This window comes from Chlamydotis macqueenii, chromosome 2 (assembly GCF_036417535.1).
Source record: "Chlamydotis macqueenii isolate bChlMac1 chromosome 2, bChlMac1.mat, whole genome shotgun sequence".
Classification (NCBI taxonomy): Eukaryota; Metazoa; Chordata; class Aves; order Otidiformes; family Otididae; genus Chlamydotis; species Chlamydotis macqueenii.
In genome coordinates this window covers 28,805,903-28,831,272 of record NC_141557.1, presented here as the reverse complement: position 1 = coordinate 28,831,272, position 25,370 = coordinate 28,805,903, and the positions used below count along the sequence as shown (strand labels likewise).

General features: G+C 37.9%; 1 protein-coding gene across 1 annotated transcript in view; it reads left to right on the top strand.

Moving 5' to 3' along the window:
• THSD7A (thrombospondin type 1 domain containing 7A) overlaps positions 1–25,370 on the top strand; it is a 230,822-nt gene that overhangs the window by 156,540 nt on the left and 48,912 nt on the right. The window contains exons 10-13 of the mRNA XM_086742407.1: positions 5,222–5,456; positions 8,352–8,467; positions 11,016–11,148; positions 13,987–14,090. Of these exons, the coding sequence (XP_086598533.1) occupies positions 5,222–5,456; positions 8,352–8,467; positions 11,016–11,148; positions 13,987–14,090 (588 nt within the window). The remainder of the gene's footprint in view (positions 1–5,221; positions 5,457–8,351; positions 8,468–11,015; positions 11,149–13,986; positions 14,091–25,370) is intronic.

Genomic DNA, 25,370 nt, shown 5'->3' with positions numbered 1-25,370 from the left:
TTTCTCTCCTTGTTGAAATAAAAAATACTATATTCTGCCATTTTGCTTGTTAATGTTGGCAGATGGCTGTCCATGATAGAGCTTTGTCGTTTCACACTTAAGACCTCATTTTTCTTTTTAATTCCCAGTTATCTATGCTGAATTGGTTTGAAGAAACCATCAAGTTAGCATAGCTGACCACCAGGAAACAGTCACAGTACAATCGATTTTCTTGCATGACTTAAAATAGGAATAATTCAGTAGTATTATAATAATTCCTTGGTGACAAGAATAACTTCACAGGAAAAATTGAAGCTGTATGTAAATTACAGTAGTGACAAAGTTTTCTAATGAGCTCTGGGATACAACTGCCCCTCTAGCACCACACTGACTTCTGCTCCAGCCAGGAGCTCACATCAGCCGTATACCCCTGTCATCAGTATTTCCTCATTCAGAACACCACCTCTTCCACGTCATCAAACCATACACTGCAGAGCCTCAAGCACAGAGTGGTTATGCACATCTGGGATGGGCTTATTTACTTGCATTCAGTGGAGAGAGGCAGAGGAGTCTCTTTCCTTGTGATAAAGACTTTCTGTGGTTTATGAGATGACGTGGAAACTGGTGTCACAATAATCCTTTTTGATATCTTTTCTGAGATCATTGTCCTCAACTTGAAGGTTTGAAAGGTGAAGCGGTTTATAAATTTGCTTGTCAGTGAGCCTGCTCACAGTGGTAGCTCATTTGTGTCACTCTCAAATACATCTTCATGGTACAGTAAGAAACTCAGGAAAGTCAGCGTTTCAAAATATAAAATGAAAGCAAAGGACATAATGATGTTACCTGAGACATCATATGGTTGTTCTGCGTAAGTCTAGTAAAGGCATTGTTTACAGCTCAGCCTGTCTCTGTTGAATATAGAGTTTGTCTATTTTTGTTTTATTTTCTCTTCAATATTTGTTATTTTTTTCCTGCTTACAATAAATCTTACATAATTTGTAATATGCACTAAGACTACTTTACATAGGCCATGACCTGAAACTAAAAAGTACTAAATGAGTCTTAATTTTTTAGTAAAGAATGCATATGCAGATTGATTCTGTATTGAGTATACACGGCCGTTGGTTGACACTGCCAAATCAGTATCATACAGCATAACACTAATGTTGTGGATATGTTCCAAGTTTTATCAGTAGTAAATGACTAGTAGTGATTTTGGAAAAGTAAAGATTAAAAAAAAACATAAATCAAATGCAAAGAAGAAAATAATCTGATTAAAAAGCTTAATTTCATAAAATGAGAATGAAGCACAATTTTGTTTGAAATATTCTCTTAGGGCAGGGATGCATATGCATGGCAATGTCTTACTATGGCTATTGTATATTCATAGATTAACAAAGTATCATTCTAGAAGGACTATTTAGTGTGAACTCATATATCACAGGCTACTAAACATAACTGAGTTAGATGGTATAGAATATTAGTTGTCCATCTCATCAAGTATTCTGTTTGACAGGGACCAATAGCTCATACTTCTCATGTATCCGTGAGGTTGATTTACTTAATGTATAAGGAATAGCTGGATCAAAGGAGTTTCTTCTCAACTCTAGGCAAATTATGGTTGATATGCTTTAAAATTTTATTCAGATTAAAATTCCAATGCACTTTGACTTCATGGTTGCAAAAGAGTAGCTATACTTAGGGCTTTTTAATGTGTTTACTCTTCTTACACTTGTTGGATTTGTTTGTTTTTATTTTTCATATTTTCCTGGTTTGAAATAAGAATGTATGGTAATTAAATCTGAAAGCACAGAATTGAGTACTTGCTTTCCTGGAAAATTACTTATTCATCAAAGGATCAGTTTTGGAGAAGACAGATGTTTTAATGAGTTTTAACTGATTTCAGCTGAAATGGGAATAAATAAACACTTAGTTTTGGAACTGAGAAAGCTGAAATTTCAGGCTCTACTTGCAAAGTGGCCTGGCATCTGCTTGTGAAGGAGAGCCGGGGGAAGAGGATGTTACTGTGCTTCCCCTTTTGCTCAAGAGCCCCTCAGTTGAGGTTGCTGCCTGGAGTGTGGGGTTCAAATCTTGTCTGAGAAAGGACTTGAGGACAGATCTCTCCTCCCCCAACTTCAACTGCATCTATTTTCTCAAAGTTTAAGATTATTCTGGATATTTTGAAGTGCATCTATAAAATGACATCCATTTGTAGAATGAGCAATATCAAAATGATTAGTTCAAATGATCCTGACTACTTTACAAAATGTTAAGAATTTTGAAATTTGTAAGTCATCACCGCAGTGTCGCAAAAAAAAAAAACTTATAAAATCCAATCCCTGAATATCCTAGAGCGAGATATCTTACCCAATACCAGCTCCACATCAGGCAGAGAAGCAATCTAACCGTATGGCAATTCTGTTAAAGCGTTAAAGGAAACTACTCTCATATCTCTGCTATTTTATGAGTAATATGCAAGTCTCTCTGTAAAGCTAGCCTTTCATTTCGAAGTGTGTTTTGCTTAAGTATCCAAAAGCAAAAAGAAATGCTTTAGCTCCAACTGGTTTTTGTACCTTGAAATGATTATTTTTAGCGCTGCCAAGCAGTTATTTACAGTCATCTGATCATGTATTATATAAAATGTATTTCATATTGTATGTCCCTTTTTCATGTATTCCAATAAAATGTCTATTTTTTTTTCTGTGATACTTATTAATTTTTATATTCCTGTCAAACCTGTCCTCATTTGATTAAATGCTCTTAGAGTTGAGCAGCCATGGCATTGTTACCCCAACACAAATGTGATAAAGGGCCTCTCTAACTGCCAGTTTTCCAGCCCCTTCTGCTTTTTCTGTACCTGTTTTAATTTGAGGGAGCACAAGGGAATGCTGTTTTCCTGGAGAGAATGACACACTGATTTGTGAATTAATAACATATTTTTTAGTATTACAAAGATTTTGTACTAGTGATAGTTGTTTTATATTTCAGTAACATTATTTCTGCATTTTGTTCATTATTTACGTAGTTTTTTTAGCTACTGGTTTAATCTGAACAGAACTGGATTCATACTGAGCTGCAGACACTCATGCCCCAATGTTTTTTGTTTCCAAGTCAATGTCACTGTCATTTTTTTTTCCCCCGAAATATACATTCTTGCATAGCTGTCAGAACTGAATCTAAGTTGTCACTTTATTCTCAAATGCCTTAGGACCTGGTGGTTATGGCATCCATTCCTGGGGAAACATTTCTTCCCACACACCCTCCTTTAATTTATGAATTTACTTAAATACATCCCTTGTGTTTCTTCTTGAGCGAACATCAGATGGGAATAATTAATTTAGTAACCTTCATTATCTCTTCCAAATTCTCCTTTTTTTTTTTTTAACTATTGTAGTGGGGAAACATGTCTAAACTCCTAGTATGGATCTCATGCCAAATACTTTGTGACTTTACTATCTTTGATAGTACACTCACTTGCCCGATTTCCTTGCTTACATTCGTATCTGCTGCTGTTAGCTGGAAGACTTTTTAATTTCCTGAAAGAAGCTGCTTGAATAAATTTTTTAAACATGTAACATAACCATAATTTTATTTTACCATTTGATTTTTTTATATCCTTTTCTAGGAAAATGCATATGATGTGTTTTGTATTGGTGCTATGCATGTTGACATATATTTAAAACAAATCTGATAGACTTGAATTGCATTTATTCTGAGCCAGAACCAATTCCCTTTCAGTCATTGTTTAATTACATTCACACATTTTTAGATTTTCCTAATCTCCCTTTGCAAAACTTAAGATTAGCTCATCTTTGGCATGACATTTCTGTTAATGTGATGTTTACTGTTGCTTGGTTGCATCAATATTTTTAGCCCAAAGTCAGACGTTAGAATTATCTCTATGGAAACAATTTGAGAATTTGGATTTTGTCCTGTGGTTTCACTAGAATAGCTCTTTCCTCATGTTTGCGGTAGATCTAGATGTTCCACAAAAGCAACTTGAGGTATAAAGTGTTTTCAGTACTTGTGACACTTGACTTACTTGTGTTGGAGTACTTGAAGTATCCATTGTTTCTTTGATTACATTTAGTTGTTTGTTTAATTACTCCCAGTAATGAGCACTTCCTTGCAAGTCTCTAGGGCTGGAGGTCAACCTAAAGTTCAGTGGTGGGACAGAAAGACTAATATGCTGTCTGATATGTGTTTGGTGTGAGCATACATTTTTCTTTTCAGTGGAAAAGAAAGTATAGCTCATCTGCAATAACTAATAAAAACCTCCTCCTTCAGTTATCTTTCATACTGTTCTTGTCTTTTAGGAAAGACTAAAATGTTATTCAGATTTCCCCTGGCTTCTCATCATCTGGAGATAGGAGTCCTATTGTTACTGTGTAGGCCATGAGTGTTTAAATTAATTCATAAACCTAGATTTTGTATGTCTAGTAACACCAGAGATCTAGCAGACGTGCTGTCTACTCACAAGACTAGACATCTAGTAGCCTATGATCAAGTCTGGTAGGAAAGACCTCTTTACTTGTGGAGGATTGGGAGGCCAGGTTAGCTTTGAAGTGCTTGAATGTAAGAAGCTGAACATAGTATCTGAAGCTGGACACAACAAAGATAGCATTATCTGAGCTTTTCTTCACAATTATTGACACATGAATGCATTTTAATCTTTACCTGCAACAGCCTTTGTTATCTCAATCTGGACCTGAAATTGCCAGCTGTGCCATCCTCTGTGGTAATTACGTAAAATGGATAAATATCCACTGGGAGCTAGGACAAGAGCTCCAGAAATCTTTTTAATTGACCTGTGAATTAGACATAAACAGTGGTCCCTACACTTGCATAACTAGAATATTTAACCGTTTCTTCTGCCTAGAGCCTTCACACCTCCTTATGTGATCTCTTGCAGTCTCTTTTAGAGAACCCCCAAATAAAAAGGCTGTAGATTACTCCATGCACATTAGTGTGTTCTGGAAGGTATGATTGTTTTGGGATCCTTATCGTACATATTTACATTTACTGTCCATTACGTAGTCTGCTGACTGAAATTTATCAAAGTCCATCTTGGGCATATGAAGAGTAGGAAAAAGGAACGACATGTATTTCATGCAATCAAACTGATAATGTAATGAAAATGAAAATAGATAACTAAAAAGTGTTGTGCTTTTTTTTTTGTTTTTTAATAAAACACTTTATTTCCTTCCACTGCGTGAACTTTTGCCCTGTTTTATTGTTCCAGGAGGAATACAGTGCCCAAATAGTAGTGCCCTACAGGAAACACGCAGCTGTAATGAGCACTCTTGCACTGTGTATCATTGGCAGACCGGCCCGTGGGGACAGTGCATAGAGGATACGTCTGTCTCTGCTTTCAACTCCTCTGCCAGCTGGAACGGGGAGGCCACCTGTTCCGTGGGGATGCAGACAAGAAAGGTCATCTGCGTGAGAGTCAACGTGGGACAAGTGGGCCCGAAAAAGTAAAGATCTTAAAAGCATATCTTCATACTGTAATTATCTTTGGATTTTACGGCTCTATATTTATGTCATCGCTGAGAGGTGCCTCCTCTCATATTTGAGTGCATTGCGCTATATGGATTAGTGTATTTCCGCGCAAAAATAATGTTTTGGGCCTAAATACAGTACAATGCATGGAAGAGCATCTTCTCAAAAGCAGTCTAAGGAGATCAAGTGTAGTACAGCTCTGACAGGCCATTAGTTTGAACATTAGTTTGATAACCTTTGTGAGGATTTTTCCCACCGTATGCATGTTTTTCTAAGAGATCTGTTTGGCCTAATGATTTAATTTAGCATTTTTATATATGACCAGGGTTAAATACAGATTAGCTGCTAGTAAAATGCATTTTATAATATCTTTATATAGTTTGACAGTCTGTAAATATATCCTACTCAGGACAGATTCAAAGCTGGAAAAGCTGATAGCAGAGGTCTTTTAGCAAGTTCATAGAATCATAGAATGAGGCAGTTATTCTCGCACTGAATATTTGCACAGTGCCTGCCATTTGTTGCTTTATTCATCAGTAGACTTATTCCTAATTTACTTTTAGTGGAAATATGGGAAATAATGTCAACACATTCAGTAATCTCAATTGTTGTGTATCTGCATTATGTTGCTATTTATTCAGTTGTGATACCAGTATATCTTTTATTTGGTACTCATTTTACATTTTTAAAAAACCTCTGATGATTTATCTTCCTTTTTAAATCTGCTGTTAATGTCTATGCCTTTGATTTGACCTTTATTTTTTGGGAGGAGGGCTGTTTTATTGTGTCATAAATGAATCCTGTAAAATGAGAAAAAAAAGTCTTAGTTGATCCTTCAAATTATCACATTAAAATCACTGAATCATTTTTAAAGAACCAGACGTTTAACATGAAAATGTAAATAGGAACCTTGTTTTAAACTCCCCTTAATAAGAAGGATTACTGTGGTATGATACAATCAATATTATTGGCCTTATCTGTCTCACAAGTTACAGACTTCAGCTTGTATCTCTTCTGTTTAATTTGACCTTGAGTAAGGACTGCAAAAAAATCAATACTTCACTTTAAACCACATATTCTAAATACAAACAATATAAAAGATAGAAATGGTGTTCTAATTGAACTAATTGCCTTGCCCCAGGATCTGAAGAGGAATTGTGATGTTCAGTGCTCCTGAAAGATGAAGCTGTCAGTGAAACAGTGAATGTCTATAATTCAGACATTTTTGTATGCTTATAATTTCTGTTGTTCTTTAAGGAAAAAGCCATTAGTAAGCCAATGTTCAATACTTTTCAGAAGCATTTTGAATTTTAACCTTAGAGAAAATTTCTGAAAGTGTAGTCAATGCATATGATTGGTAGTAGATGTTTTTTTTTTAATGTATACTTGACCATATGTAATACACCCATGCATACGTAGTTTGATTTTATGAATCAAATAGAAGCAAGACACAATTTTACTTAAAAATGTAGAGAGCTTGAGAGGTGTTGAAGATTTATGTTGCTATAGCTATAATTTTCCATGGTCTCTCACATTGATATTTTCGGGGAGAAAAGACAAAGGGTGGAGATGCTGTTATAAGAGGGCACCAAGAATTTGGTGCTAGTTCACAGTCATGTGTCATACTCTGAGAATTTTATGTCAATTGACAGGAAAATGCAGAGTCAACTGATGGGAATCATGAACTAGCAAGTGTTACTGTTGAAGAACGTGTTCCTGTAAAGCTGCAACTCAACTCCTCTTCTCCTTTCCCTCTACTTCTCTTCCCACACTGACACAGGCGTAGTTGTCCACTGACCCATGGAGACTACATCATCTCAGTAGCTCATCGTTAGACCTACCTGTGCTCCCTTCCAGCCTGGCAAGAAAGATGCTTTTCACAAGCCAAGCTTCCCCAGCTGATCCAATCCAAATATAAAACTGGTCTCTCATCTCTCTGGTCCGAGATGCCCAGCAGGCACAAGAGAAAAATCTAGTCATAGTAACATTTTTTCCTGCAATGAGCCAAAAGCTCTAAAATACAGATATGATGTTTTTCTTACCTCTGTATGTTATCCTCTGACAGTCTATGTTCTGTGCACCTTTAGGGTAATAGTCATTTTGAAATTATTTTAAAGATTTGCAGTACTTCTGCAACAGTTATTGCATCATTCTGAGAAAAAGTATTGCACCATAAAGAATTGTTTGTCCTTGATGAAATAACAGGAACACAGAATAGGGGAAAATGACTTGGGTTATTGAGTCCCATATGTGGCAGACCAATAATCCCTTTTGTATGCTGATCAAGCCTCTTTCTAAAACAAGCAAGGTTTTCTGTTGTTTCTGACAGTCTTTTACAGTCTCATTGATCTGGCAATTTCAAACCCTATACTGGTTTCTGTCATAATTATGGCCAGCTTATATATATTTGTGCCTGGGTTAGAATTTTTATTTAGTTTAAATATGCCTCCTTCCAGCATTTATGTTTCTGGTAAATTTATGAGTAGCTAAAAATGTATTTTGCTAAGCTAAACTAGATGGCTTTTCTTCATAATGATTTGGAAGGTTGAAAATAACACTCAGAAGGCAAAGTCTGGAATGGTGAGCGAGGAACCATGTTTTTTGGGGGGTTTTTTTTGGGTTTTTTTTGGTTTTTTTTTTTTTTGTTAAATCCCTAGGTGTAGAATGCACTGATTTTGGCTTGGTTCCACCAGCTTTATTTAAATTGGAACAATTTTTAATTCTGAGTTCAATCCTGGTGAATTCTGGGCAACTAGCACTCCGCTCATGTGCCTGAAGGCATTCAATACCTCTCGTGATTCTCTGATTCACTGCAAAATGATTGTTTATTTGATAATGCTTCTTTTTTGGGTTTTTTTTTTTTTTTTCAGATGCCCTGAAAGCCTCCGACCAGAAACAGTCAGGCCTTGTCTGCTTCCCTGTAGGAAGGACTGTATTGTGACTCCGTTCAGTGACTGGACATTGTGTCCTTCGTCATGCCAAGAAGGTAATTTTATCCTTTATGTGCTAGCAGACAGATTGTAAGGAAAAAAAAAAGCAGTTAGACTAGCAGTTAGTTTTGGCAGAATACTTATACACATCTCTTTCTGACAGAGGACATGTAATAGCTGGTAGAGCAGCTGCAGGGAGGATGTAGTGTTTTTGCTGAATAGAACAGTTATTTCTATACATTTCCTATAAGCATCTGTTTGGTTTTTTTTTTTTCCCATTTTGTCTACTTTTATGTTACAAACTCCCATCTGCGTCTCCCACTGATAAAGATATAACTAGTCACAGAGCAGACACATAACTCTTAGTGTAAAACCAAAACAGATACTTCTACAACTGTAGAAACTGTGTTTGAAATGTCAGATTGTAAAATGGTCAGATTTGGTCCTTGAAAGTGCGTATGCTGCTTGCTTATCAGAAAATCTGAGAGTCTATATACGAGGAGATAGATAGATAAGCATTTTTATATAATTTTGGCTGATTTCCTTACTCCAAGGAAAACTGAAGGAAAGTTAATAAAAATCAGCAGACTTAAAGTTGATGTTAATGGTCTGATTTAAACATGCATTGCAATACTATTTTAGTACACTTGGCAAAGCTCTTAAAAACAGTGCAAGTCTCCCTTGAATTTTTATTACGTTGAAATAATACATAAAGTGATAACTGGTTTAATATCTCTACATTTTTCTGCCTTATCTCTCTTTCTTTTTTAAGCTTAACAGGAAGTATTTTTCCAGTATGTACTATTACAGACAGAGTCTGTAATACAGAATCTGTAATACCAGGAGTTCCACAGGGTGCTAATCCGTGTGTGGGACATGTTGATTACTCACAGCTATGATATTATTAGAATGTAAGATATTGTTACGTTAAATATACACACTTCGAATGTCGTGGTCAATCCTTAGTGCTTTATAAAGGATACAAGCATAAAGTCATTTTTGAAGTAATTCCTATTAGTGCTTAGTGCATTTCAACAAATAAAAAAAAGGGTTAGGAAGATTAAATTTATAACCTTTGAAAAAGAACGGAGAAGTAAGACCATTGAATCTGAATCTATGAAAAAGGTATTTGTTATTAAATTCTGTGTTATTTTACAACAATATTAATGGTTCTTTCTGAAATATTTTTGTTGAGGCAGATTATCTTGGACAAAAATACCAACCTATTCCATTCTTATTTCTGTGGGTTTTAAGAAAGGTCTTGGTGTAATGAACATATCTTCATGAATATTGACTCCAAACTAGCATATATGCTGCTAAAAAACTTGTATATATGTGAACTAATATGGGCCTTTTGTCTATTTAGTGAGTCAAACTCTTTTTTATGCTACACAAACAATTTTTATTTCATGGATTTTACCCATTTGTGTCAGCAAGCTGGTCAGCAGCTTTGCTGGGTTGCGTCTGTCTTGCCCCTTGTGCCAGTTCCTGGCATCTCCTAGAGCTGATTGACTCAGGAGTGGAGGGTTTCCTCTGCGTTGAAAAGCGGCCAGGTGGTGGAGAGTCACCGCTGGGATTCTCCTGCTGCTTGCTCCTAATTACAATTGCTTGGCTGTGGTCCAGCACGCTTCTGTGTTCAGACAAGCTGCAGCTGCTCTAATAACCCACCCAAAGCTGATATCAGCCTGGACAGCCAAATGTCTATGCTACAGCTCTCTGGGAGAAAAGAGAAAAAAAAAAAAAAAAAAAGAGGAAAAAAAAAAGAAAAAAAAATCTAAGATTTTACGTAACAATATTTGTGTATTAGGTATTGCTATGGAATTAATATAGATTTGTGGCTATTCTTTTAATTTTCTGCCTGAAGAACTGATATCTGAAGATGACTGTAATCAAAATTTCTACAGGAACTATTTGATGTTTATCATTAATAATGAATAACTATAATAATTAAAAACTCTAAACTGTAAATTAATTTCAGTGTGGGAAATAAAACTTCACATTTAAATGTAAAGTCTAGTCCTTTGGAATTTTTTTTTTTTTTTTTTTTTTTTATATCTAGATAGGACAATGCTAGACCCAGGTGGGAAATGAGGGTATAGGGAGCAGAATTAAGGCCCAGCCTGGACAGAACCAAGACTGTAAATTAAATTTATTGTATTTCTGGCTCTGGAGATAAGCAAATGGCAAGCAGATTTTCTGATTTAGTCATTTACTAAATGGAAAATTGTGAAATATAGTAATTTATTTCCATTAATTTCTGTTTCTATTTTCGCATGCAAATGATTAGGGCAAATTTACACTTTGAAAATGTAAAGTGTAGCAGAAAAATGAGCTGGTTTAATTTTTGTTCACTTGAACTGTATGTTCACTTCAGTTGTATATTCATTTGTACAGCATTGCTGCTATTTCTTTTTGTTTAGTTCTACTTCCTGGCCTTTAGCTGAGACTAAAGTGTTTTATCTTAATTTTCTGCCTATGAACAAAATAGCACATCACTGTTATAGCAATCAACTCACATACCTGTTATGCTGAATCTTATTTTTCTCCTAATTACTGTCATCCCTCTGTACTAGCAGGAGAAACAAACTTTTCTACTCTTTGCAGGAGGTGTCACAGTAAAGAAGCAGACCCGTCACCGAGTCATCATCCAGCTCCCCGCCAACAGTGGTCGTGAGTGCCCAGACTCGTTGTTTGAGGAAAAGGAATGTGAATCTTCTCCCGTCTGCCATAGCTACAGGTAGTCTAAATCAACTACAGACAGCTCAGATGTGATTTTTCAACTTGTACTACCTCAAAAGCTTGTTGAATTCCACTTCTTAAGAAAAATAGGATACATAGCTAAATCAAGGTTTCAGAATAGATATTTAGACTCAGTTGGGCCCATAGTGACTCACCAGTTCATTTTGTTCCAGTTCCTTTGCAGGAACAGTACAACTACTAAGAAATACTTTCCAGGATAAGTCTTTCTTAGCAACGATTTTGAAATTTTATACAATTAAAATACAATCTTCCTTTCTAAATTATCAAAAGCACTGAAATCCAGCCTCAATGTGTTTAGGAGAGCTGAGTTCTACTGCCGTGCTGTGCCATGCACTGTATCCTCTGTTTTTCCATCCCAATCAGCCCTGAGATAGTCCACAACTGATATTTTGCCTAATGTGCATAATTCTCTGTGTTGACCTGATCTTCACCAGAGAATGCTGAGGATTGTTCCAACAGGTGGGGATCTCCACCCTTATGGTAGAGATTATGCTTAAGAAGACTTTTGGGCATTTTTGTAGTATTAGCCTGAGTGGCATGGGAAAGTCTAGATGTACAGCAATATCTTGCTGTTGATACAAAGTTTAGAAAATTTTGATGCAGTTGGTTGTATTTATTGACTAAATTTTAAAAAATGATGAATAATAAATATATTTGAATTGGGAGTCAATGTTGTGTTTTTCCAGTGACTACAGAACACTTGTTAGTGCTCTTGAAACTCATCTCTGTTGCAGTGGTGCAAATAGAATTTTAGTTTGTTTTAGCCAAAACCAAATTGAGATTGAAGAAATGTGTTAGTTTCTTCATCTGGTAAGAATTGTCTTTGAAAATTCATTAGGAGACCCCACTGTATGTAATGGAAAGATACAAAAGGATGTAAAATAGCATTGGGAAGCTACCAAAATCGGTACTCCAAACATCAAAGAAGTATAGCTTGAGAACTTTTTCTAGTCAATATCTGAGTCAGAATTTTATCTTTTAAGATACTGGCTGCTCCTCATCTCTTTAGTATCTTCAGTATCAAATTTTACCTGAGCTAGTTCATGATGATGTGATGAACAGAAGAAGAGTTGCGAGGGAGTGGTAGATGAGGTGATTTCAATTTCATGACACAAATTAATACTGAAAACATTTTCTGTATATTTCCTTTAGCATCTTTCTGACCTATACACATGCTGTGACAGATGGCGTCACATCCTCAGCTTGGCTCGTGCTTTAGTTTAGATGCTGGCCTGCAAAGACAAGTTAAAATGAAACTTGAGGTGCAAAGCCATTGAGATAATTTTAAACATGGGAGCAGCCAATGGTTTGAGCTGTGGACTTAGCATTCCCCCCACCTCCTCCCCAAGTAATTGAGACAACTACAGATTATTTCAGAGACGTGACAATAACTAGACTTGTCTGGATTTGTTAAATATAACAAAGGCCTAGGGTATTTTCCAGCACCAGAAGAGAACTTCGTAAAAGTTTCATAGCAGTTTACATTAATGATAGAATAATTTAAGCAGCACAATATTGCATTTCTTATCAAAGTTTTTTTGTGGGTTCTTTTTGTCTGTTTTATTTTGATACAATATGGGCCTGTATTCACGTTGTGTTGGATCTCTTGGTTGGCTCCACATTTGTAAGGCACTGCTGTTCAGCTACCCAGACCCCAGGTGCTCTGCTATTGCCTGAGTCACCCTCACAGTCATTTAAACTCGTCCCAATGCTTTGCTGTAGCTAGGTTCCCTTTTCTGCTTCTAACTTCTACTTTTAGGGTAGCGTTTGGAAGATTAAGCTTAGCAAAGGAATTTGTTGTGAAAACTTTACCCTTGTAATCATATCATTTGAAATTTGAGAAAACAAAACAAAAATCCTAAGACTTTACTCATCTGACCTCATTTTTGTCTGTAACTCCAAGATTTGTTTGTGCTTCAAACAAGGCAGAATTGCTCCATTTGTTGTAGTTTTGCAAGATATGCCTAAGGGAGGGGAATAAAAGACCTGGGGAAGAGCAAAGAAGGAAAAGAGAAAGAAATGGACTAACACCTAGGTGTGACACTATTTACTGCCAAAAGACACAGCCTCTTCAACCTTGGAGTCTTATCTCTGGAGTTTGAAGTCTTATCTCTTTGCTTCACTGAGATATGTGGAAAAAAGGAAGAAGGGAAAGTGAGAAAGGCAGGAGGTTTATTAGGGTGTGCTAATATTTAAAACTGATCTGTATTTAACGGGTCTGTGTTGCTTTTATGAGATGTTGGTGTCACTTTGCTAAATCCACTTTTCAAATTTTATTATGTCGTTTTGTTGACCGGTAAAATACTCTCTGAGCATGCTCAGATATAAATCCACAGCAAAGGAGTTCTCTTAAATAAGTATTCAAGTCACATAATTTTTTTATTTTGTACAGTATTCTTTTTTGAAATTTCTTTATCACATCTAGTATAAGTGTGTTAATGCTTTGTATTAATGTGTAGTCCTCATATTGTGGTTTGTATTCACTGTGTATTTGTTAGGTAGTGTTGATGTACCTTTGTGCTTTGAAATCCTTGAAAATATATATGGTTTGCTTTCTCTTCCCTCCTCCGCCTCTTTCTTCCTTGCTGTGTTCTTTAATGGCCTAATCCTAAAAGGAGAAAAATAATTAACAGGAAAGTGGGAGAATATTACGGTATTGTTACTACTTGTAGTGAATTGGCTGTGATCAGTTAGTAATAATAAGCAATAACTTATGGTGGTTTCTAATGCTATCTAGCACTTGTCCTGCCTCAGTTTTGATTTCTACAAGTTTAGGTGGATTGTTTGAAGTTGATTGCTTCCCTCCTCGTTTCAGGTGGAAGACCCACAAGTGGCGCAGGTGCCAACTAGTGCCATGGTATGTGCGCCAAGACAGTCCAGGAGCACATGAGACTTGTGGACCTGGGCTACAAGCAAGAGGTTAGACCCGTAGTTTCTGTCACTTATTCCTCAGAAATTTATAGCCGCACAGGTGTGGGAAATACCTAAAATTTTAGTCATTATAGCCTAACATTAATTTTATGTATCTGTATATCATCACCAAAGAAAAATACTGAATGCTGGTATGATGGGGTGGATCCTAACTGGTATTTCACAATTTTTTTTATTCATAAAATATCAATATTAATTTATTTTTAAGTATAGATATCACGTTAGTGACTATAGTATTTTTTGTGCAGTTTATTTCACTATCCTTACCTGAAGTAAGTTTGCAGACACGTTTGTGGACAGTATGTTCTCAAAAAGAAGAAGAAAAAGAAAGGGATGGGTGACTTCACAGACTCCTTTTTGTGAAAAAAAAAAAAAAAAAGTTGTATAAAAGTTGGGTAAATTCACCTGTGAAAATGTGACATTTTTCATGTGGCAAGGATGCGAAGACATGTTTGTGAGTATATACATTAGAGCAAATAGAAGACTTTTGCTCCTTGTAAGTATTTGTTTGAAAATTCAGGATTGGAGAATTCTACAATAATTTTGAGCTGAAAGGATGCTCTAGAGGTACTTTGGTCCAACCTTCCACCCAGAGCAGGGCCACTTTAGAAGTTAGATCCCACCCAGACTACAGTAGGTTGCTCAGGGACATATCTCAACATATTTGGAATATCATCCAGGATGGAGATCGTGCAGCCGCTCTGGGAACTTGCTCCAGTGCTTGTCCCATCTGGCACTGCTGGGTTTTTTTCCTAGTATCTTAGCCAAAATTTTCCTTGCTGCAGTTTGTGTCTGTGGCTCCTCATCCTTTCACTATATATCTCTGAGAATGGCCTGGCTTTCTCTTCTCTATTCCCTCAAATTAGGTAGTTGTAGAGGGCAATGGGAGCATGAGATGCAGGACTTTGCATTTACACTGTTAAAGTTCAGTGCCAGCCCATTTCTCCAGGCTGTCAAGGTCCTCTGAGTAGCAGCACTACCCTCCAGGTAGGTATTGACTGCTCCTGGCAAACTGGTGGTGTCCTCAAACTTGCTGAGGATGCTTTCTGTACAGGTTGTTAAAGCTGCTGAACAGAGTTGGCCTTGGAATTAACCACTAAGGTGCAGCGCTCTTAGCCAGCTGCTGGTTGCACTTCAAAACCACTGACCCTTTGAACCCAGTGACTGAGACATTTTTACACCATTTCCATTTAATAACAAATGCAAAGCTTTTGACACTGTCCTGCATGACATCCTTCTCTCTAAACTAGAGAGACATGGGTTTGATAGACAGACCACTCGGTGGATAAGGAGTTGGCTGGATGGCTGCACTCAGAGAGTGGTGGTCAATGGCTCGATGTCCAAGTGGAGACTGGTCACGAGTGGTGTTCCTCAGGGGTCCGTGTTGGGCCTGGCCCTGTTCAACATCTTTGTTGGTGACATGGACAGTGGGATAGAGTGCACCCTCAGCAAGTTTGCCGATGACACCAAGTTGTGTGGTGCCGTCGACACGCTGGAAGGGAGGGATGCCATCCAGAGGGACCTTGACAGGCTGGAGAGGTGGGCCCGTGCCAACCTCATGAAGTTCAACCAGGCCAAGTGCAAGGTCCTGCACCTGGGTCATGGCAATCTCAGGCACAAATACAGGCTGGGCGGGGAATGGATTGAGAGCAGCCCTGAGGAGAAGGACTTGGGAGTGCTGGTGGATGAGAAGCTTAACATGAGCAGGCAATGCGCCCTTGCGGCCCGGAAGGCCAACCGCATCCTGGGCTGCATCAAGAGAAGCGTGGCCAGCAGGTCGAGGGAGGTGATTCTCCCCCTCTACTCTGCCCTGGTGAGACCCCACCTGGAGTACTGTGTCCAGTTCTGGAGCCCCCAACACAAGAAGGACATGGACCAGTTGGAGAAGGTCCAGAGGAGGGCCACGAAGATGATAAAAGGGCTGGAGCACCTTTCCTATGAAGACAGTCTGAGAGAGTTGGGGCTGTTCAGTGTGGAGAAGAGGAGGCTCCGGGGAGACCTGATAGCGGTCTTCCAGTACCTCAAGGGGGCCTACAAGAAAGATGGGGAGAGGCTGTTCAGTAGGGCCTGTTGCGATAGGACAAGGAGTAATGGTTTTAAAATAGAGGGGGGTAGATTTAGATTGGATATTAGGAAAAATTTTTTTAAGATGCGAGTTGTAGAACACTGGAACAGGTTGCCCAGAAAGGTGGTGGAGGCCCCATCCCTGGAAACGTTCAAGGCCAGGTGTTCCGGTTCTGTTAGTGAGGGGGGGCCTAAGGTGGTAGCTTCTGTAGGAAACTGCTAGAAGTCGCTCCCCTTTGTTCAGTGGACTCGGCCGGGCTTAGGGCGGACCTGCTGCTGGCCAAGGCCAAGCCAATTGGTAGCAGAATGTCCCGTGATAACACCTCTGCGATAACGTATTTAAGTAGGGGAAAATAGAAAAAAAAGTGGAGAAGATGTGAAGCAGATGAGCGGGAGGCAGAGAGGGGGAGGCGCGAGCCTCATGGGCCTTGCAGGCCTCACCCTCTGGCCTCCCGCCGGGCAGCCGACTGGGCCCAACTCGGCCCAGCCTGGCTGCAAGAAGGGGAGAGGAGATGAGAAGTGAATAAGATGTAAAAAGGATCCTGAGAGACGTCTGCCAGCCTGTTGTGAGGAACGGCTGCAGACGCCAAGGTCAGTTCAGAAGGAGGGGGAGGAGTAACATGGCTCCTGGCCAAGATTCCTCTGCAACTCGTGGTGAAGACCATGGTGGAGCGGGTTGTCCCCCTGCAGCCCATGGAGGCCCACAGAGGGGCAGAGATCCACCTGCAGCCCATGGAGGACCCCACGCCGGAGCAGGTGGAGGCCTGAAGGAGGCTGTGGCCCGTGGAGGGCCCGCTGGGACAGCTGTTCTAGAGATGGAAGAGATGACCCACGCCGGAGGAGTTTCACGAAGGACTGTGGCCCGTGGGAGGGACCCCACGCTGGAGCAGAGGAGGAATGCGAGGAGTTTTTCCCCCGACAATGATACAGCGGTGTAAAACGTGTTATGAACTGACCGCGACCCCCATTCCCTTTTCCGCCCCCTGTGCCGCTCGGGAGGGGAAGGTAGTAGAGATAATGTTAAGCCCGGGAAGAGGGAGGGGTGGGGGGAGGTTATCTTGTTCCCTGTCTCATTCTCCTGCTAATTTTAGAAATAAATGAATAGTTTTCCCCAAGTCGAGTCTGTTTTGCCCGTGACGGTAACTTTAAGGATTTCTCCCCGTCCTTATCTCAAAGCTTGAGCCGTTTTTCTTATATCATCTCCTCCTATTCTCTCGGAGGGTGGGGGGAGCGAGAGAGAGACTGCGTAGTCTGGTCCTGATCGGGGCTGAACTATGACACCAGGCTGGATGAGGCTCTAAGCAACCTGATCTAGTCAGGGGTGTCCCTGCTTGTTGCAGGGGTGTTGGACTAGATGACCTTTGAAGGTCCTTCCAACCCTAACCATTCTATGATTCTATAACAAATAATTTTAGCATCCCTATCCAGCTTTACTGTCACTTTTCATCATAGAGAGTTTTATAGATTTAACAGAACTATTTATGTGTGACTGTTAAGTATAGTCAGGAGAGAGATTTTTAGGTGCATTAAATAAACTCAGTATGAAAATAATTTCAGTTCCTACTTACTGTGTTACAGTAATTGAATTGCTTTGAACTACTAGTCAGCCCTGAATTCCAGGAAGTTTTTTTTTTTTCGTCTTTTCTGAGTGCAAACTTCTATCCATTAAAACAATATTGGCTCAGCAGGTTGTGGAATTCCTGAGCAAGGACAGTGCTAACTGCAGAAGTGAAGTGTTCTGGTCATTAACTTCCTTGCAGTACTACAGGCAGTTATGATATACTTAAAATTAAGTCATAGAATATACCTTAAGCTAGTAACTCCTAACACTTACTCAGAAAGTGTTACAGGAGATCAGTTCAGGGCTTACCACAAAATGAAACCTGAAGGTGTTGCCTGCTGATACTTAAGACTTCTGCCTGTGGTAATTCTTTCAAAGGTTTATCACTAATGCAGTCTGTTTCTAGTAGCTCTGAAGGATACATTCAGATTACACATTGAGAAAACAAGATTTCTCTCTTTGATGGTAGGAGTTCAGATAGTACAAAATTGTATCTCCTGTGCTTGCAGTTCAAAATCTCTTGACTTTGCCTCAAGGTCAGTTAATAAAGAATGTCAGCTAACTATACTGCATGTAAATTGTTTTTTATTATTCTTGTGCCTCGTGAGACTTTCCTTTTTTAAATTATGGTTTCAATCATATGTGGTACACACACATGCAGAGTGATACATTATTTTGGGATTACTGGGGGTGCAGTTTTCAAATCTGGTAAAATAGATTAGCAGAATTGCCCTCTGGTGTACTACACAGAGTTTGATCTCACAAAGGATGATGTATTCAAGCAGTAGCCTTGTTCTTACAAGCAGATATAATGGAAGTAGCTCTCTAGTGTAATGTGGTCAAGTGGTAGGATGAACAATCATTAATTAAGAACCCTGCGAGCAGCTAAATCTGAAGAAAGCGAGTGGTTTTGGTAGAATTCTGTAAATGTTTCTGAGATCAACTGTTAGAAAAGAGAGATTTTTGTTTGCTCTTGCTTTTTATTAAGTCTATCCAATTTATAAATTTTATAGTAGAACTCACAGAGAAAGTTATTTAAGTTGGATAACCAAAGATTATTGTGCCTCAGTCCAAGTATCTGAATATGAATCTAAATGTTATCTAGCCTGTTACAGTGGCAAAAGTTACAGGCATTAAAGACAGAGACTTTTTAGACCCAATATTTTTCCCATTAATGTAAATTACATAAATTAACATAAAATGTAAGTTTTGAACTCAGATCTATTATGTATCATGTCTTGGTGTTTTAATACTGGCAATGTCTTGAATATGTCTTTTACTTTTGTGCTCAGTAATGTAAGCTGATATTCTGTAGGAGCTAAGTAAACCAGAACAGTTTTTCTTGAGATATTTTCTGTTTTCTTAAACAATGAATATGTCTTGGAAGTAACAGTTGAATTTTTGCAGAAAAGTAACTGTCACTTTAGAATTGCAGAAATATGTTTTCCAAAGATTACTGGTTGAAGCTTTATTTACTTTGCACCTCAGAAAATTGCATTTTGAAGATGGATAGTGTGTTTTATTTATTTTATATAGGTTGTCTTTTACATAGGGTATTAACATATTCCCCTTCTCCTCTTACATTTCAAATCTTGCCATGAAAATAGCCATGTGTGAAGTTTCAATGGTGCACATTATTTTGTTTGGTTCCCTGCACAAGAGTTTATTTCATGTAAGGTGCTCACTGAAGGGAGGCTGATCTGAAAGCAAGCATCTGGCTGACTGAGCTCTGCCCTGGACAGTATTAGAAAGATTTCACCAGTTTCTGAAGAAAGACTCTGGAAGAGGGTTTATCCCCTCTCCCTGCTGATTCTTGATTCTCTCTTGCATACTTAACTTGTCATACATAAAGCTTCTACAGGCTATGGAAAACTTTGCATGACAATATGTTATTGACAGTTCTGTACTGTAAATCATGTATTTAAAGGTTATTTTGTGATGTAGATACAGAAAAGACTGAGCTGCAAGTCCTTTTAACCACCCCAAAATCAGGAGATGCTGAACACTGAAATATGAAATCCATTTGGTATAGCATTCTGATGCTGCGTTTATAATGCGATACTGGAATAACGATATTTTGAACAGGTCATTTAACTGCTTGTGGGTGATTTCTGTACAAATGTTTACCATACTGTGAAAATGTAGACATAGCAGCATTTCTTTTTCAATTGAAAAAGAGTTATCTCTCAAATTTCTGATGCTTATGAATGCAGAAATCACACATTCTTTCATCTGTTCGTGGTAATTGATTTTTGGTGACAAGGTGAAACTATAATTTTATAGAAGTAAGCTCAGCCTTTTGGTTTCCTGTTGATTGTCGTTTCATTTTGTGTCCATACTCAGTAGAGCAAGTAATTGCATTCTTGTATGCGAGAACAGTTCTCAGTTCCTCTTTTCAGTGCAAGGGTATGTTGCCAATGCTATTAGTTTGTCCTATTTCTGATCTGATTGCCTATGCACACTGTAACATGTAACGTATCAGCAAATGTGTTAAACAAGAAAGAATAAGGATGTACAGCAGGGACAGAGCACATCTGACTACGCATTTGATAGCAGTTTATTTTGAAGAAAATTGTTTGTGCTCGTCATATTTTAGGTAGAAAAATAATTAAATCTGAAGGAAAAACTACAAGTTAGAAATAATTAAAAATGACTGAATAGGTGTCTGATGTGAAGACTCTATGAGAAACTAGAGCATAATGCCTTCCTTTATATCACAGCTTTACTATTTACATTTCCATTCTTTAGCTTTTTTATCACATTGGCCTTCCTTGGCAGAAGAGATACTTGGGTGAATCATAAAGTTTGAAATTGTGATTCATTGTTAAAGACAGCTCTGTTTCTAGCTGTCTTGTATAATGAAGGTTTTGTTACAAATCATGTCAGTTTAGATGAACATGTCACAAAATTAGAACTTGGGTCAATGCAGAGGAAAGAGAATAAAAGGGTTTGGTGTTTTTTTGTTTTAGGAACATATTTTTTTAGAATTTTTTAAAGAACAAAGTTTGTTAATTATTCTTGCAAATGATGGACAGATACTTATATCTGAATTTAAATATAGTAACATAGCATTTAATAGCTGACCAGCAAATTCATTGTTGTAGTCATGAACCTTATTTGAACAAGGCCAATATTCATGACAATTATGTTGTATTTCTATGATCAATGAAAATTTACCATCGTATCACTGGTAAAATGCCTGTTAACAGTGGCTAAGCAGGCCAGGAATGTATTATAGAATTGCAGATTGCAGTAACTTACGTCTTCTAACTGTCTTTTGTTCAAAACCCTCAAGAGAGGATGTTATAGATGCATCAGCAAGGAGTTTGAAACTTCCTTTTGACCCCGTCCAACAGGAATAGGAAATGTAGAAAAAAAAAAGCAATATTTTACTGCAACAGCATTTACATTGTGTTTATTTTCATAAGCTGTTTCTCGATTAACAAGAGTAAATTGAGTCTTGTTGAGTCATCTGAAACCCAGGAGGGAATGGCACAGAGTATTGACAAATATAAAACACCAAAAATTCCCCCAAACTATAACAAGAAAGTAAGTGCTTGATAAAGCCAGGCTGCTAGTATTTGATGGGAATGTAGACTGTAAAACTCACTGTGAGAGGAACCTGCTCCAGTGAGGGTGTGCTAAGAAATACTACTTTTTATTCTTAAGGCTGACATTTATTAGCACATAGATAACTTCAAAGTAGTGCTTTGCTCAGTGAGATAGATTACTATATGAAGTTTGAAATTGTGAATAACTTAGGCAGATTTGTGTTATATTATGCTCATATCTTAAAAAATCTGTGTCAGGTAAACCTCCAATCCAATTACTTCTGAAGGAACTTACTTAGAAATACAGTTCAAATCCCTTTTGAACCATATAGGAAAGCCTAGGAAACTTACTAAAAAGGCTTGTTTTGTGCCAGTAGCTTCTGCAAATTTAAGTAGGGCTTGTTGGACTGCATCCCAATGCTAGTGAAGAGGACATGTAGCAGATGATAAGCTTGAGTGCCCAAACTGCAATAGCCTAATCACATCATGATGTATATGGATGGATGCACATGGTAAGGGCTATCCCAGTGACCGAAAAGAGATTTGCAAAAGGATGCACAGCCTGCAGTCCTTGCCATCATAAATCTTCCTCAGAGTTTTGTAGGAGGAATGGGATGAAAATTGTGAAATCTGGCAGCATATCCTGTAATAGCAAGAGGAAGGTTATTTGTAAAATTTAAGCAGAAGCTTAAGTAACCTGACTGTCAGAGAAAATATCTGAAGAGCTATAATGATGTTGCTGGGAATTGGCCATTATTAAAGAGCTGATCCTGAGCTCTCACTATTCTTCATTTGCAGGGTGGATATAGAGTTATTTGAATTACAGTGTAGGGGGGGAATTGAAGGAAGCTTCCCAAGATGGCCACGAGCACACGAGGAGGCCTTGCAGGCTTGTTTGAGCCGTGGGGAGGCTTGGAGGCAGAACCCGTGTTCAAAAGCCCTTTCCTCTCACTGTGGCTAAGCAGCGACAGTGGCCTACCTCTCTGGGCATCGCTTATAGGGGTGGGAGAATTTACTCATGTGGGGTTTCCATGCCTTCATTGAAAGCACGAGAAAGGAGACAAAATCATGAAGGAGTGCTGCTCCTTCCTGGAGCTATAAACTTCTCTTTTAATGTCACTGAGGCTTAACAGATGAGGGTGCCCTATTGCCTGATTCATATTTTGGTCACTGCAAAGGACAAACAGCAGCTTGAAGTTTTGTACTGAAATAAGAATTTCGACAAGTGCTCAAGAGCAGTATTTACATGAGGAATTAATTTTTTATTGACAAAGCAAGAGCCAAAATCTCCAGACAACTTTATTTGGCAGAAACACATTGTTATTCTCTTTAGCGCGTAAAGAATGCTCAGGCTTGTATTTTCACAATATTATTGGCACGTGCTCCTGATTAAGGTACTTCATGATAGAAACATTTCATCGTGCAATGTCTAGTCTGCCATGTCCCAGAGAAAAAGACATAAACATAGATTAAATCATAGCCTAGGCAACATTGATAGGAGATGTAAAAAAGTTAGTGTGTTGAAATATTTCATGCCTTTCTAGAAAATAAACTGAATATTTTTGTTGTTAAAAACACTTAACAATTAAAAAAATGTATCAGAAGTGTATTGTAAAACAAAGGATGTGGAGTATGTTAATTTATAAAATGCTTTAATTTTTAGGTGTAGGGGTCATTGAATCTCACATCTCAGTGAAATCTTAATGAAGTGTGCTAGTGATGGTAACACTGGCAAGTGTTTTATATAAACCCACACATAATGACTTGTTAAAATACAATCTTAGTGTTTCATTATGCCAACAACAAATATATTAGCCTGTAGTCCCCTGTGGCTTGGTGGAAACAATGCTGTCGGATAAAGATTTAATTACAGCGAAGTCCTTTGTCTAGGAAATTTAGGCTGCCTTTCATTTCACACCTTTCTTCTGGGAGATAATTGTTAAATACTAAAACAATTCTAAAACAATTTTGTAAGTGAATGGTTTCCATGTTAAATTTGATTTTTCTGTTAGCTGTGCTCCTGTTTTATGTTTTCACTTAACAATTACTTCGGTTTAATTCAGCAATAGAACCACCATGCTCTTTCCACTTGCTGCTAATGTCTGTAATAAATATAACGTGGTTGTATAGGCAAAATAATTTGTCTGGCAGTGCATGGCTTTATAGCAGCTGAAGACTCTTCCCTCTGTAGTGAGTTAATCATTGATCTCAACGACTTTTACAAAATATAAAGAACCATGGGTTTGATAAGAGAGGCAGGGGAGGAGTTTGCCCAAATTAGCTTGTGAGTGGAAAAAGTAACTCCACGAACAGTAAGAGCATTTCAGATGTCAAGTAAGACATTTATCTGGCCAAAATAATGTATTAATATACAGTTTTCAAAATCCCTGCTTTAAGTAATGGAAAAATACCCACTCTTCAGCAGTCACAAGGAGTATAAACTGTTCAAATTGATACTCAAAACTGTAGAATAACATTAGGAAAATGGAATATAGAGCGAATCATCCAGATCTTGTTAACTACAAGTAACATGAATAGTTATGGACAGACATTGTGAAAACTGAGATTCAGGAATTGGTTTAGTATGCCAAGCTGTCCTTTACTTTGTATTGTTATTAAGGTGAAATATTTAAGTCTCAAGAATGAAGAGTTTTCCTTCTTTGATTGCTGCATTACAACTGACAGTTAATCTGGAAAAAAACCAAGGTGTTAATCCTCAGGGGAATTTCTCACCTGAGTCTACTTGATGTAAATTAGATGCACTAATATAAGACTGAAAATATTTATGACAGAGTGGATATCTGCCTATGGGATAATGTTTAATAACCAAGAAAGATGAGAGAATTAATATTAACTTTAGAAAAACTCAGTTTAGCTAGAAAGAAACAGTGTTCTTCAATGGACAGTATTTATGGCCTATCAAGTAACCATCAAAGGGCTAGATGGAGAGGCAGTATCTAAAATGGATATTAAACTTTTAAAGAAGGTTATTAAAAGCTATTGGCTTAATCAGTGAACCGTTTTTTAGCCCTTGGCTAGGTATAGTTTTTATTGCTAAAAATGGTGGCCTATATCTCTCTGAGAATACAGTGAAGATAATGCAGTTAGTTTTGCTGATGCATGCACATGTCAAGGTCAAACTCAAGACAGAGGATTTAAGTTTGACCTCTGTGAATTTCCATATGGTAGAACTAGTCTGAACTGCGTTTTTACCTCAGGGAAACCAATGTATGCTGTTAGAGAAGAGTATCTCACAAGAATCCAAAACTATAACCTAGGCTTCTGTTGGAAGATACTGGTTTGACTTCACTGGAACAGGTTGGCCAGAGAAGTAGTAGATGCCCCATCCCTGGAAACATTCAAGGCCAGGTTGGATGGGGCTCTGAGCAACCTGATCTGTTTGAAGGTGTCCCTGCTTCTTGTATGGGGGTTGGACTAGATGACCTTTAAAGGTCCCTTCCAACCCAAACTATTCTATGATTCTATGACTTGTGTTTTTCCAAAATATTTGTTTAATTTTAGAAAACCTATTGCAGGTACAGTTACCACATCCTTAAGATAGTTGTTGTAAGGATTTCCAGGTTTTAGATATTTGGTTTTACTCACTGAATCACTATAATTATATCTGAAGAAAAAAGGATTTCCTCGTGTAACCTATACCCATAATAATAGAATTTGACAGAATAGTTGTATTAGACAACATACAGCTGGTCGGTCACCAAATAAGCACAATTTAATGCAGTACTGAGCCTATTACAAACGGTGCTGGCAGCCCTGCTCCAAAGGGCAGTCAAGGATCAGGAAAGCTGTTTGTTTAGCATCTCTGGAAAAACAAATGTCCCTCCCTTTCACAGTGTTTTACCACATACGTGTGGCAAAAACAATTCACTTGAGACCTTTGGATATATTTTAGTAGGCACACAGGCTTGAAATGGACCATGTGGGTCATCAAGTTCAGCTTCCTACAGTCATCATGAGGTAGAAGTTTAGTCTAGAATGGTCAGATAAAAAAGTTTTTTCAAAAATCATAGTTCACTGAACCTTTACAATTACCTTACAGTAATCTAAAAAAGAAAAAAAAAAAAGATGTTT